The sequence below is a fragment of the Prunus avium genome, chromosome 8 (genome assembly GCF_965620075.1).
Source record: "Prunus avium chromosome 8, drPruAviu1.hap1.1, whole genome shotgun sequence".
In the NCBI taxonomy this organism is placed as follows: Eukaryota; Viridiplantae; Streptophyta; class Magnoliopsida; order Rosales; family Rosaceae; genus Prunus; species Prunus avium.
This window is the reverse complement of record NC_142291.1, coordinates 29,485,945-29,498,984: the sequence shown is the minus strand read 5'-3', so window position 1 is coordinate 29,498,984 and position 13,040 is coordinate 29,485,945. Positions and strand designations below refer to the sequence as shown.

Below are 13,040 nucleotides of genomic sequence, written 5' to 3'. Positions count from 1 at the left end.
TATGTGTGTGAAGATTTGGGCAAACGATAAATATACAAAAGACAAGATATATGTGGTTCATCCTTAATGAATGAGCTACATCCATGAAGAAGTATATTCTCATTCTTATAATAATGTGTATTTACATTTGTACAAGGGGTTGAGCCCAAATGTAGGACTTGGACGAAGTGTGCCTAGGATTAGGCCCGGCCCAACCGATCCAATTTCAATTTTACCTAGCTCAAATCTTAATAGAATCAAAACCCATGCGAGCATGATTTATTAACTAACATAAACATACGAAGATGTTAAAAGTATTATTTTAACTCACTCAATTTATGGCAAGCTCCAAACAATAATAAGCCAAACATGCTTTAAGACAACTCACTTTTTTCTTAGTGGTCATCAACAAAACTGTAATTTAATTTAAAAATGTTCCCACATGGCCAATTTCATTAAACAAAACAAAACAATTTGGAAAATAATTATTGCTTAAACTCACCTCAAAATGCATGAAAGGGCCCCACACTTGATTTTTTTTTTTTTTTGGTCAAGCCCCACACTTGATTTAGTCCACCTTCTCATCAATGTTTTGTATTATGGCAATAACGTGGAGAGAACACAGCGAAGCCAAACCGGTCCAACCGGTCCGACCGGTCGGACACCCAGACATTACAAGCATACGCTTAACCGGGTTAACCGTTAACGAACTACCGCTCTCTCTCTCCTATATCTGATTCTTCGTCCGTTTCCTCCGTACACACCAGCTCACAGTATAATACATATTTTGTAAAAAAAGAAAAATAGAGAAAAAAAAAAAGAAATTAACCAAGTAATAAAAGAAAGAGAAGGTGAAACAAAATCAAAGACCCAAACGAATTCCAGATTAGTCTTCGTCGTCTTCTTCTTCTTCTCTCTTACTCCGTGAAGCAATTTCTGCGAGCTCGGGAACCAGACAGAACCCTTTGACAAGGGAAGGGTCCACGGTTGATCTTGCTTGGTGTTGAAGCTTTGACGTTTCAAACTTTCAAGGATTTGACTCGGATTACGGAATTTGATTGGGTTTGAGTTCGTTTTACTTTTAGCGAATTGGAGTGGGATTCTAGGGTTTCGGGGAACAAGATGAAGCCCATGCAGACCATACAAGATCTGATCGAGGAAATTAAGCTCCGAGTTGTTTGGTGGGCCTTGTTTGTCTTCTGCGTTACCTACTTCCTGTCCCGTAAGTACTCCAATCTGATGCAAATTGGATTTTTTTGTTCTTTCTTTGTTTCTGTTTTGTTACAAATATGCCAAGTTCATGAAATTATTGCTTTTCTTGAGGGTGTTGATGATTTCTGATTGTATCTAAGTTGCTTTTATTCCAAGAATTAAGAATCAGTAGCTAACTCATAACTCTGTTTTAGCTTCCGAGAAACTGGTCGAAAATAATCAAGTGAAAATACAATGTTGGGTTTTACATATTATCTGTGATTTCTTCATCATATGTATATTATACTCAGCTAAAGCCATGACGTAGTTTCAAGTTTCTAAAATTTATCTGTAAACAAGTGCAGGTTAGAATTATGGTAGTCTGTGTTGTGAAAATTGGTTGGTTCTCTTGAAAATGTGGTCTTTTTCACTCTTAAAAGAGTTTTTTTTTCCTGACTCCAATTCTTTGTCAATCCTCACAGATTCGAGTAAATCAATGTGGATGAATATACCAATATCAATTTTGTTGGTTTCCGCATTACGTATTCTATTAAATAATGTGGAATTCCATTGGAAGGTTCAAAGACCTGTTCGACCGCAGTCATATTTGTCTCATTTGGAGAAGAAACAGTTGTCGGTCAATGATCCACGCCTTTCTACTGGGCCTCCACCTCCGAGGTGGAAGAGGAAAATTGGTTCTCCAATCGTAGAGGATGCGATGAGTGATTTCATTGACAAAATTTTAAAGGATTTTGTGATTGATTTATGGTATTCAGATATAACAGCAGACAAGGAGGCTCCAGAGCAAATACGTGTGATAATCATGGATGCTCTTGGTGAAGTATCAGGAAGAGTTAAAGAGATAAACCTTGTTGACTTGCTGACAAGGTATGCTTCTGTTTCTTGTGGAAGTGAATCATTTGCAAGTTGTTAAAACACTTTTATCATTAAAGAAACATAATTAAAGGCTTTCGTATGTTTCAGGGATATAATTGATTTAATAGGGGATCATATGGAGCTTTTCAGAAAAAACCAAGCTGCTATAGGTGTTGATGTTATGAAAACTTTGTCTTCAGAGGAGAGAGATGATAGGTTAAAACATCATCTCATGGCTTCAAAGGAGCTCCATCCTGCATTGATATCACCTGAGAGTGAGTACAAGGTGTGAGTGGAGTGTTCTTACAGAAATAAGTTTTGTTTTTAGATTTTATCTCTTGGATTTAGGTTGATGCCCTTTATCTTCCATAGGTTCTTCAGCGGCTGATGGGTGGAGTGTTAGCTGTGGTTTTAAGGCCGCGAGAAGCTCAATGTCCAGTGGTGCGATCTATTGCCAGAGAACTTCTTACAAGCTTGGTAATCCAACCTGTTCTGAATTTCGCAAGCCCTGGGTATGTTATTGAATATTTTAATTTAATATTACCTTATTTATTTTTGTTTTTCAGTTTTTAGTTTAGTTTAGGTTTTTTGGCTGTCTATAGGGTGTTAAATTCTCCTAAAAGGTATTGCCATTTAGTTTAGTTTTTTTCTTTTTCTTTTCTGTTTTGAGGGTGCTAAATTCTCCTGAAAGGTATTGTCATGTAAAACTGTTCAGAAGCATCAAACTGTCATTTAGTATCTATATTCTATAGAAAGCACCTGATGGCCTGGGCTAAACCTTTATTTATTTTGTTTTCCAGATTTTTAAACATATATTACAGAACTGTGGTTGAAATCTTGTATTAGATTATTATTATTATTGTTATTTTATCATGATCTATTTATGCCATGATTTAGAGCTTAGGGAGCATCTGATCATATAAGTGGGCGTATATGTGTATAACAGCATAATAATGATATGTGCCTCCAATTTAATAACATAAATGGTACACATTTTTACACGCCTTTCCTATCGCTTACACAAATTAAGCCATTTTAACTTACAATTTTCCTTTATTCAGGTATATCAACGAATTGATTGAATACATTTTGCTAGCCATTAAAGATGAAATCAGTAAAGTGGTAGCGGGTGACCAGTCAACTGCAGGGGGTGTACCTGATCATGATTCTCCATTGAACAAATATGCAACCTTTAATCAAAGAACTGATATGATATTGTCTAAAGTTGACAATCAGAGAGAAAAATCCCCGGATTATAACCCATTCCAGGAAGATCCTTTGCAGCCACGGCCTGCTGATTGGGCAAGAATTTTGGAGGCTGCGACACAGAGAAGGACTGAAGTTCTTACTCCTGAAAATCTTGAAAACATGTGGACGAAAGGGAGAAATTACAAAAGAAAAGAGCACAAGAAAAAGATAAGAGCAACTCAGGAACATACACCTGTGAGTTCTGGAGTTGATAGTGCTGTACCTGCTAGAAAGTTGGGGAACGAAATGGTAGCTGACAGGCATGAAATTTCTACAGGAATAGAGGATAAATCTATTGTGAAGCTAACACGTGAGACAAGTTTAGATTCTCAATTGAGTGATGGGACCAAAAAAGAGATGCAGTTCTCTTTGGATCCCAGCAAAAAATCTTATGCTGAGGGTGGGAATCTTGTTGATGAATTGGAGGGCATTGGAAGCCCTGCTGCTGATGGAAATAAAAGTAGGCTTAAAAGATCAAATAGCACTTCTGCTTTAAAAATCCAATCAGACACAAAAAGGGCATTCACAGAAGGTGGAGGGTCTATCATATCAGAGTTCTATAGCCCTGAGTTTGGCAGGCACAGAGAAGACCATATTGGTAAGAGTGCCTCAGATATGGTCGTCCATTGTGTGGGACAACAAGTTCCCAAGCTCAAATGCCGGGTAAGCATTTTTTCTGTGAAATTTGATGGTCTAGTAGATATCATAAATTTTGAAGATATAAATTTGATGGTCTAGCAGATGTAAATTTTGGCAATGGGCTAGCAGATATCGTAAGTATTGAAGATGTAAACAATTTCAGCTTCTTGACTCTTTGTCCAATATGTCTATACAGGTTATGGGCGCATACTTTGAGAAACTTGGGTCAAAATCTTTTGCAGTTTATTCAATTGCAGTTACAGATTCAGAAAACAGAACTTGGTTTGTGAAAAGAAGGTTTCATTCTCATCTATATCATCACACCAAATTACTCCTTTCTTTTTTTTTCAATTTTCTTTTTATTGCACATGCCCAAACCTGCCCACTCTGTCTCTCTCTCTCTCTCTCTCTCTCTTATAAAAATAATAAAAATAAAATTACAGACACATACAACATATACAGAATCCACCTCTGATGCGGATGTCCTAATTTAAAGAAAAGTAAAAACTACTTTGTTGGGGCTCACCTTGAAGTGTAATCCCATGATCCAAACCATCCACTTTTTAGGTTTCCATTCAACGATCATCATTGCAAAAATTGAGCTAAATGGAAATCGTTTAGCCCTTTGATGATCATCATGATGATAATTTCTATGTTTACCAGAAATACTTGACGAAAATTAGATGACTAAACAGATTCAGATTTTGTTAAGTTATTCTTGCTGGGTGGTCCCACTATGTGGACCTTGTTTTTCTTAAAATGAAGACATGCTCATTAGAGAAAATATGTGTGTGTGTGTGTGTGTTTGTTCTTACATGTGTTCAGAAAGTTCTTGAAGTCTATTTCAACATTACCTGGTCCATATATGAATTTTTTTTCTACCCGCAGATATAGGAATTTTGAGCGATTACATCGCCATCTTAAAGAAATTCCAAATTACACTTTACATTTGCCACCCAAAAGAATATTTTCATCAAGCACGGAGGACGCTTTTGTTCATCAGCGATGTATTCAGCTGGACAAATATCTGCAGGTATGATGCAAGTTCTTCAATGTATTTCTTACCCCCACCCCTCCTCATTCTCTACTTTCTTCTCTCCTTGTTGCTTTACTCATGCTGTATTTTCCCAGGATCTCTTGTCAATAGCTAATGTTGCTGAACAGCATGAGGTGTGGGATTTTTTAAGTGGTTCCTCAAAGGTATTCATCATCTTTACCTTAGTATTAGAATCTTAGATGACCACCTATATATGTCTCTCTCTCACTCTTTTTTTCCTAAACAGTTTTTTTTTTTTTTTTGGGTTTTAGAATTACGCTTTTGGAAAATCTCCCTCAGTAATGAGAACTCTTGCAGGTATGTGGTTATTCTCAGTGGTTTTTCGTATATTTTCTGTTCATATTTTTGGGGTGTCCATGTTTACATTCAGAAATTAGTGTCCATGTTTGAAGAACACAAGTGATATAATGGAACTGAAGGATATGTCTTCAGAGCATTGTTTGACCAGATTAAGGGGTCCTTTATCTATTTTATCCCTCGTAATTTTTTGGTCCTTTATATTTTTCAATATTTTACAGATTAGCACCCCCTTGAAAATCTTTTAGAATGGTTTCTTTCCTTATAAAAAATTAATTTAGAAGTATTTGTCTTGCTGAAAAGGAGTTGTTCTGCTGCCTGCAGCAAATATTTTTCAGAGGCTCAGACAGTTTTTGATTCATATATTATGGACCATGAAACCTTTCATTATAGTATAGTCACTAAAAGGCAATTGTTCTTACTTCTTAGTAATTATCTTCAGTGAACTTGGGCTTTTCTCTTTTATTTACCTTATACAGAATACAGTTAATAACTAAAATGTAATTATCCATCGCCAAAGTAATTCTCAGAAAGCCATATATGTTAAAGAACCTTTAATTTTTTTTTTTTTTATGAAAACCCATAGTGGGTCTTCTCCATAATTGCCCTTGGTCCTAAATCCTAGTATCTTTATTTTTAATTTTATCTTGATTTGGCTGCTTCATTTAATGTTATGGCAATTTCACATATTTGCTTATTGCTTTTCGAGATTCAGTTAGTCAAGGTTTTCATGGTCATTCTTTTTATTTGATTGAAGCAGTCAATGTGGATGATGCTGTGGATGATATTGTACGCCAGTTCAAAGGGGTTTCAGATGGCTTAATGCGTAAAGTTGTTGGTTCTCCCACATCTGAGGCCTCATCTTCAGTTTCTGCATGGAACTTGTCCACAAATGCAGATGAGACAGGCGTACGTGCTATTAGGCAAAATACAGTGGAAACAACAAATAGCTTTTCTGATAATGAGGATGGTGATAAAGATAAAAGTTGTGACCCTAAGGAAGCAGGATCTGGTGCACAAGAAAATGGGTGGCATTCAGATAATGAATTGAACTCCAAGGGTTATCCATGTAGGGTTATACATACAAGGAGCTTAGGTTTGGAGAAGAAAGATGATTTAGCTGGGGAGGGTGACTTTCCTGCAGCAAATTTTACAGCAACCTCCAGAAATTTGGAGGATCCAGTTGGAATGCCACCTGAGGTATTATTGTTCACTGTCATGATACTTAGTATCCTAAATTAGTTGATTATGGTAAACAAATTCATGTTGGTTTTTGGCATGTAAGCCACTAGACTGCTAACTAGTGTTTGATAGGGCTGACTGGTAGAAAAGAATTCATGTTAACCACCTTGAAGTATTTTGAGAAAAGGACTTCTGGAGTTGACTCAATTTCTTAGGAAAAAGGCTTGGGTAAGATGTGAGAGCAGTAGCTTCATGTTGGACCTTTTTGACCATTTTCACCAATATCTTATGTGGTATCCCATTTCCAGAGTACTTGCCTACTTCCATCATTACCTGAAGTCTCTTTCACGGCATGTTCCTTTTTCTTAACACAACTAAACTATAGTTTTAGATATTTTATATGACCAGCAATTACTTATTAGGTTAATATTGTTATCCATTTTTTTACTTTCTTAATTTTCTGCCAGTGTAGCATGATGATATTCTCTATGCCCATTTTGGATCCTCCTGTTTCCAGTGTATTGCAATCTCTGTCCGTGGTTATAAAGTTTAGGTCTTGGATTTTGTATACAAGATGCCATTTTAGTTTGAATTTAAAATTTACTTCCAGTTTTTCACTGCTGGACCAGAGTAAAAATCTCGATCACCAAGATATTCTGAAAGTTTCCTACCTTGATATATGTTAAAGCATACTCAACACTAGAAATGAAGGAGGCGGTGCCCATTGAAACTGTACATTGCTGAACTTAGAAATATGATTCAGGAGGTTTATATGGACATGTAAATTAAAAGAAAATAGTATCCTGACTTGTGAAAGGTTGCCATTAAAGTAATTGTGAATTGCATGTATAAGGTTTAGATTTTTCATTGAACTTGGTTCTTTCATAGGTTTATCTGAAGATTACCATTCCAATCAACATTTTTAAATAAATACCACAGTGCTTCGTAGGACATTTTGGTTGTGTCTAATATGGATGTTTACAACTTGGTTTCTTTCAGTGGACTCCACCCAATGTTAGCGTACCTCTGTTGAATCTAGTGGACAAGGTATTTCAGCTTAAGAGAAGGGGCTGGCTGAGGTGAGCTGTTCATGCCTTAACTGAGATGTATTTTTGTTTTTAGTGATTGCTAGGAAATCCTGGTTTCTTTTTAATACTTCAAGGAAATTATGGTTGTGTGTCCTGATGATGTATGATGATGTAATCTGTAGTCATTATGTTGGTGTATATTAGAGACCAGATGTTTAATTTGTTATCTTTTTATTATGCCTGAGTGTACCTGAGGTATGTCTTCAGCTCTAGTAAGTTGATCTTGGATAAAAGCATTCGGACCATGCATGATAAACCAGTATCCAGTTTTGTTTTCATTTAATAAAGTAGGCGAAGTACAACAGCGTTGTCCAGAAGTGGGCAAGCAGTTCACCATTCAAAAAGTAAAAAACTCTTACCTCCACCCTGTTTTCTTGAAAACATTGAAAGGAAACATCATATGCCATCATGGCAAAGTTTTATATATTGGTTATTCTCTGTGCCATTTCTCTTTGTTGTGCTTTTCTTTCTTTCGGTTGCTCATCTCTTCCTTTTTTTTTCACAATTGATTTGAATTTGTTCTCCCATGGTTCTGCTTTAATTTTAGTGATAATAATTTCTTTTTTCTTTCTATTTTATGTGGTCAATAACTTACGAGTTTCAGAATTGTTGTCATTTTGTTCTCCCCTTTTTGTATGAGCAACTGTCTATAGCTTATAAGACTTCTTTTCTTAATTCCTTTTGGTCTGCAGACCATGTCCCAAGTACTGGTTAAATTTTATAAAGCATGATGTTATGCATTAGTGCTGTAACGTGTGTAATTACAGTAAATGATTGGTCTTTCACACATGCTTATTTTTGTTCATGCAGAAGGCAGGTCTTTTGGATATCAAAACAAATATTACAGTTGATGATGGAGGATGCTATTGATGACTGGCTCTTGAGGCAGATTCATTGGCTTCGGAGGGAGGATACTATTGCTTCGGGAATTCGGTGGCTTAAAGATGTAAGGACTGAACCAATTATAAACTTCTTCATTTTACTGAAATAGTATTATATACCAACTTAGTGATGTAAGCCGTAAATGCAATTAGAAGAATTCAGTCCAAGCTTAGATGAATACTGCAGAAGAATAGTTATATGAATAAATATTTGTGCATATTAGTCCACCACATATATTATGGGTAGCTTTGTCTTTATTATGTAAATGGAGTCACCTTTGCCTGCACTTTCCTCGGTAGATTTCTGAAATGGAAAGGGATTAGGTCTATTGGGTAAGTCAGTCCAACCTCTGCAGGCTTAGTTATTGTGCATACTTTTGCCCTCAAAATATTCTACGGGTTATATACATATTGCAATTGCGATGTTGGCCTGACTCAAGCTTAAGTTAAGAACGTGGAAGAAAATATATCTACATTAAGATGTCATGCAAAACGACCTTGCTCAAGGGTTCAACCACAAAACCTTGTATCCACCTCATTAATGTTTGTGTTGAGCAGTGAAAAACAGAACTCCTGTTGCAAGTTCTTTTTTGTTTTTAATTTATTGTCTGCACAAAATCATATGGAGGTTCTATTATTGTTATATTTTTTCTTTTGAACTGCTTCTCTTGAAGCTGGTAAAAGTTTTGGTTACATTTGAAGGGAGCGACTTCATGTATTCCTGTTTGTTGAATTTTGATTTTCAACTCTCAATTCTTAATCATCATAATAAATTTGGTATGTGCTTCCAAAATTTCTTTCTAAGGTAAAATTGTTCTCGCAATTGTCATATGCAAATAGTTTTGCTTTCTAATCATATGTATTTCTTTTAGGTTCTGTGGCCCAATGGCATATTCTTCCTTAGAGTCGGAAATGCTCAAGACGGTAATGAAAACCCTTTTCAAAATATAAGTCAATTGGGTGGCAGTAAGGCTGATAAACCGGGGTCTTTTGAGCAGCAGCTTGAGGCTGCTCGTAGAGCTAGTGATATCAAAAAAATGCTCTTTGGTGAGTGATTAATATTATCTGTTTTTTGGTCGTAGATAATTTTGGTGGCTGTATTAGTCTTCATGGTAATGGTTCTGCTGCCTTGTTTTTCATTAACCAGTGAAATCTGTTTTCCAGAAGTTATGATTGCACTTTTTAGGTTCAAGTACTCTTTATCTGTTGTTTCTCCAAATTTTCTTGGACTATAATTATTTATTTCTTTTGGGTTTCTGATAAGTGCTTATATTGAATACCTAGGATTGTAGCAAGGGCCTCTGAGAGTTGTAGGATTTTGAGAGTTTGACTATTTTAACATAGAGAAAATGGCTAAATTGCTCTTAGATATAGGTTAATCATCACTTTTCATGTGAAACTTAAAATCTTATGAATAGACAAAGATACCAAAGAACTGGAATATTAATTGTACAGTTATGTGAGTCTAGAACTATATTTCATGAAAAATACACTCTTTCAGTTGTCACAGCCTCTTGTTCAGGAGAGGTGAAACAAAGTTTCCGGCACCAGAATTCTGTGACAACTCATGAATCTTCTGCCACTTTCTTGTTATATACGTACATACATTCATTTTTCTGGCTTGATTCATGTGTGTATATATATATATATCATAGAGTATTCCATGATTGTTAGAGTAGTGTGAAGACTAAAACTACTTGTGTCATTGTCTAACTGCTCTGACTACTACATGAAAAGAAACAAACTGATCCACAATTGTGACAGATGGAACTCCGACAGCCTTAGTCAGCTTAATCGGGCATAAGCAGTACAGACATTGTGCAAGAGACATTTATTATTTCACTCAGGTTAGTCTCTCATCCTCTTGCATTGTCTGCTGCAATTTATTTTGTTAGGTTTCAAACTGCATATGGTGATTGTGGGTTATTATGAACTGCAGTCTACTATCTGCGTGAAGCAACTTGCATATGCCATACTTGAATTGTCGCTTGTTTCAATTTTTCCTGAGCTGCGAGATCTTGTTCTTGATGTTCATCAGACGATGGGTGTTAATGAAACTGTTTAGTGAAGATCTTATGTCCGTCCTTCCTCTTGATTGTTGCTGTTTATCTTCTCAATGATCACAAAGCTCAAATACTAAGGTACCTTCCAAGATAGGCAAGACTCAAGAGCACATGATCCAATTCTCTCGGCATTGCCTGTGGTATTCATTTTGTAGGTAAAGAGAAAGTCATGAAGTTGAAGTTTACTAAATTCTTTTGAGAATGTGAGAAATGGTCCTGTTTTACGCTGTCTCTCGCGTTTCAACTGTACAAAAATGTAGATGTAGGGTGTGTACAGGCGTCATCTTCTTTGTGTATAGCTTCTGCGTGGTGAAGTCGATACCCTTTTGTGGGGGTTTTTATACTGTTGCATACTCAAGAAATATTATCCGTAATGGTACTATCGTCATTATGTAATGCAACAGTGAGAAATGAGCCTATTTCGGTTTTAGTTATAAAGCAATTCAGTTTTTCAAAGATGAATATGTTTGTTTTTGCTTCTAATTTCTTGAGATTTACATGAACTCGTCAATCCAACGGTTAAAAATACATTTGTATTTGTATTGGATACAAGTTTACGTATGTCCTAAATTTGTGAAGAATTTGTGAAGACAATGAGAAGAGCCCTTCAAAGATCGTTATTCTGTTTGCTTAGACCAATTTGAAGTGTTATCCAAGTTTAACACAATCTTTTTTTGAAGTGATCGGTATTTGTATTTGAGCAAGAGCTTTCAATTTATTTCCCTACAGATAAGAAACGAAAAAAGCCCGCTCTGACATTTCAGGGGGGAAACCAAAAAACTTCTCTCAGACTTACAATCACATGGTTAACCTATTAATGCGATTTATACTATTGTGATGTTGTTGATTTATACAAACTTCAATTTCTGTACTTACAACAATGCAAATATACCTTTGCATTGTATATATTTGCTTTCTTAAATAATATATATATGGCAAATGACTCTTTTAGAGACGAATTGGTCCAAATATGAATTAATAAATAAGCATGGGGCAAAATTAACTTAAATTATATTTTAACATGTAAACATAAGAAAAACACTCATGATATATATATATATATATATATATATATATACACACACACACGCTTGTTTCAGAGAATTAATGTGTATCTGATTTCAATCATTTGAACATGTTTTACTCAAAACTATTGATCTTCTTCAGTCTTTTATCTTTCTGGCTTTTTCTCCGGGAGACCAGAGCTTATGGACCTATTGTATTGGGTTATAAATGTTTGAATCAAATGGAATTTCTACGTAATGGGCCTTATGAGGATAACTTGAGTATGATACTCATACAAGTATTATCTAAAGAAATTCCAAATTTAGGATAACTAGGTGGAAATATCAGCGGCACATCTTAAATCTATAATAGGAAAAAAAAAAATACTTCTGTATATGAGCTAGCGCAATGTTGGAATTCTTTTTTGAATGACAAGCGTTACGCACCATGCAAAAATTGTCCCATCAGCAAGCCAAAAAGTTCGCAAGCATTGCCCTTGAAGTCGAGGAGCTATAATTTGGATGGTAGGTTGCGTCCTAAAATACTTAGACGAAAATTTCTTTGGCAAAATTGACATGGATAATGAGATTTATTTGAAAAATCGTAAATCCCTTTAGAATGCCAAGTTCATTCAAAAGAAAGTGCATCAAGTCTTAACCCAATTATGTGACAAAGTTGTTCGTGGATCGCTGCATGCTCATGGGCAGCTAAAAGTATCAGAAACAAGGACGGTTCATGGTGTAGTTGAATGCACTTGGGATCTTTTTGATGTAATTGCAAGAACTGTATCAATGATGCCATAAGAGAACTTCTAGATTATAGTTCTAAGACAGAAGGTGGACGTGCTATTTATGAGAGTTGTTATATCAAATATGAACTTTACGGCTTTTACAAGTACACACTTGTTTAACATAACAAATTCTATAAGGATGTCATTCCTAAACTCATTTTAGTGGATGAAAACAAATGACTCCCATTCTAGTGTTTGAAAATACTCGTAACGGTAATATGAAAGTATTACTTATTCTCATTCTCATATTTGATTGTTCAATAGTAAAAATAAAAATACGTACAATTTTCTATAATACACAAATGTTCGTACTTGCAATTTAGATAATGTATTTAAAGAAATTAGATACAACTATACTAGTCCTTGTCTAAATACATATTTAGACTAATCCCTTGTGTAAGATTAAGAATTGATTTTATTCCTTTGATTCTTTGTCTATGTCAACATACATATTACGCATCAGATTTTCTTTTATTTCTCTAGATTTATTGTTTCTTCTTTCTATTATACCTTTTTGTCGAAGAAAACTCTGATTTGTGATAATCCACATTTTTTTAATGAGTCGTGGCATATATTTTCAAAATTTAAATGGATTTGTAGTTGTAAGGGGCTTTGTAGCGCAAGTAGTTATCATTTATCATTTCTATATCGCTTAATTTATAACAAAACTGCATTTATCATTTATATTTTAAACTTTTTATTTCTTAATTGTATCACTGGCATCTAGTATTTGTCTTTCTTTTC

General features: G+C 35.1%; 1 protein-coding gene across 2 annotated transcripts; it reads left to right on the top strand.

The window, feature by feature from the left end:
- The first annotated feature begins 787 nt into the window (after nt 1-787).
- On the top strand, nt 788-10,963 carry LOC110765968 (phox domain-containing protein). 2 transcript variants are annotated; one of them, XM_021969218.2, is made up of 15 exons: nt 788-1,201; nt 1,653-2,058; nt 2,155-2,332; nt 2,419-2,558; nt 3,108-3,957; nt 4,130-4,230; nt 4,822-4,966; nt 5,065-5,133; nt 5,242-5,287; nt 6,048-6,487; nt 7,469-7,548; nt 8,368-8,503; nt 9,311-9,485; nt 10,203-10,285; nt 10,378-10,963. In XM_021969218.2, the coding sequence occupies exons 1-15, from the start codon at nt 1,102-1,104 to the stop codon at nt 10,501-10,503; spliced, it is 3,075 nt and encodes a 1,024-aa protein (XP_021824910.1). In that variant the 5' UTR covers nt 788-1,101; the 3' UTR covers nt 10,504-10,963. The 2 variants fall into 2 exon arrangements, with proteins under 2 accessions (XP_021824910.1, XP_088101213.1); XM_088245087.1 differs by lacking the exon at nt 788-1,201 and having other exon boundaries at nt 1,925-2,058; nt 2,138-2,332.
- Nucleotides 10,964-13,040: the final 2,077 nt, after the last annotated feature.

What these genes read in the sequence shown, in the direction of transcription:
- LOC110765968 (XM_021969218.2), top strand. Translation starts at nt 1,102, where the DNA reads ATGAAGCCCATGCAGACCATACAAGATCTGATCGAGGAAATTAAGCTC. An exon ending in GAATTCGGTGGCTTAAAGAT is followed by an intron (nt 8,504 to 9,310) that starts GTAAGGACTGAA and finishes TATTTCTTTTAG; the next exon opens with GTTCTGTGGCCCAATGGCAT. An exon ending in ACATTTATTATTTCACTCAG is followed by an intron (nt 10,286 to 10,377) that starts GTTAGTCTCTCA and finishes TATGAACTGCAG; the next exon opens with TCTACTATCTGCGTGAAGCA.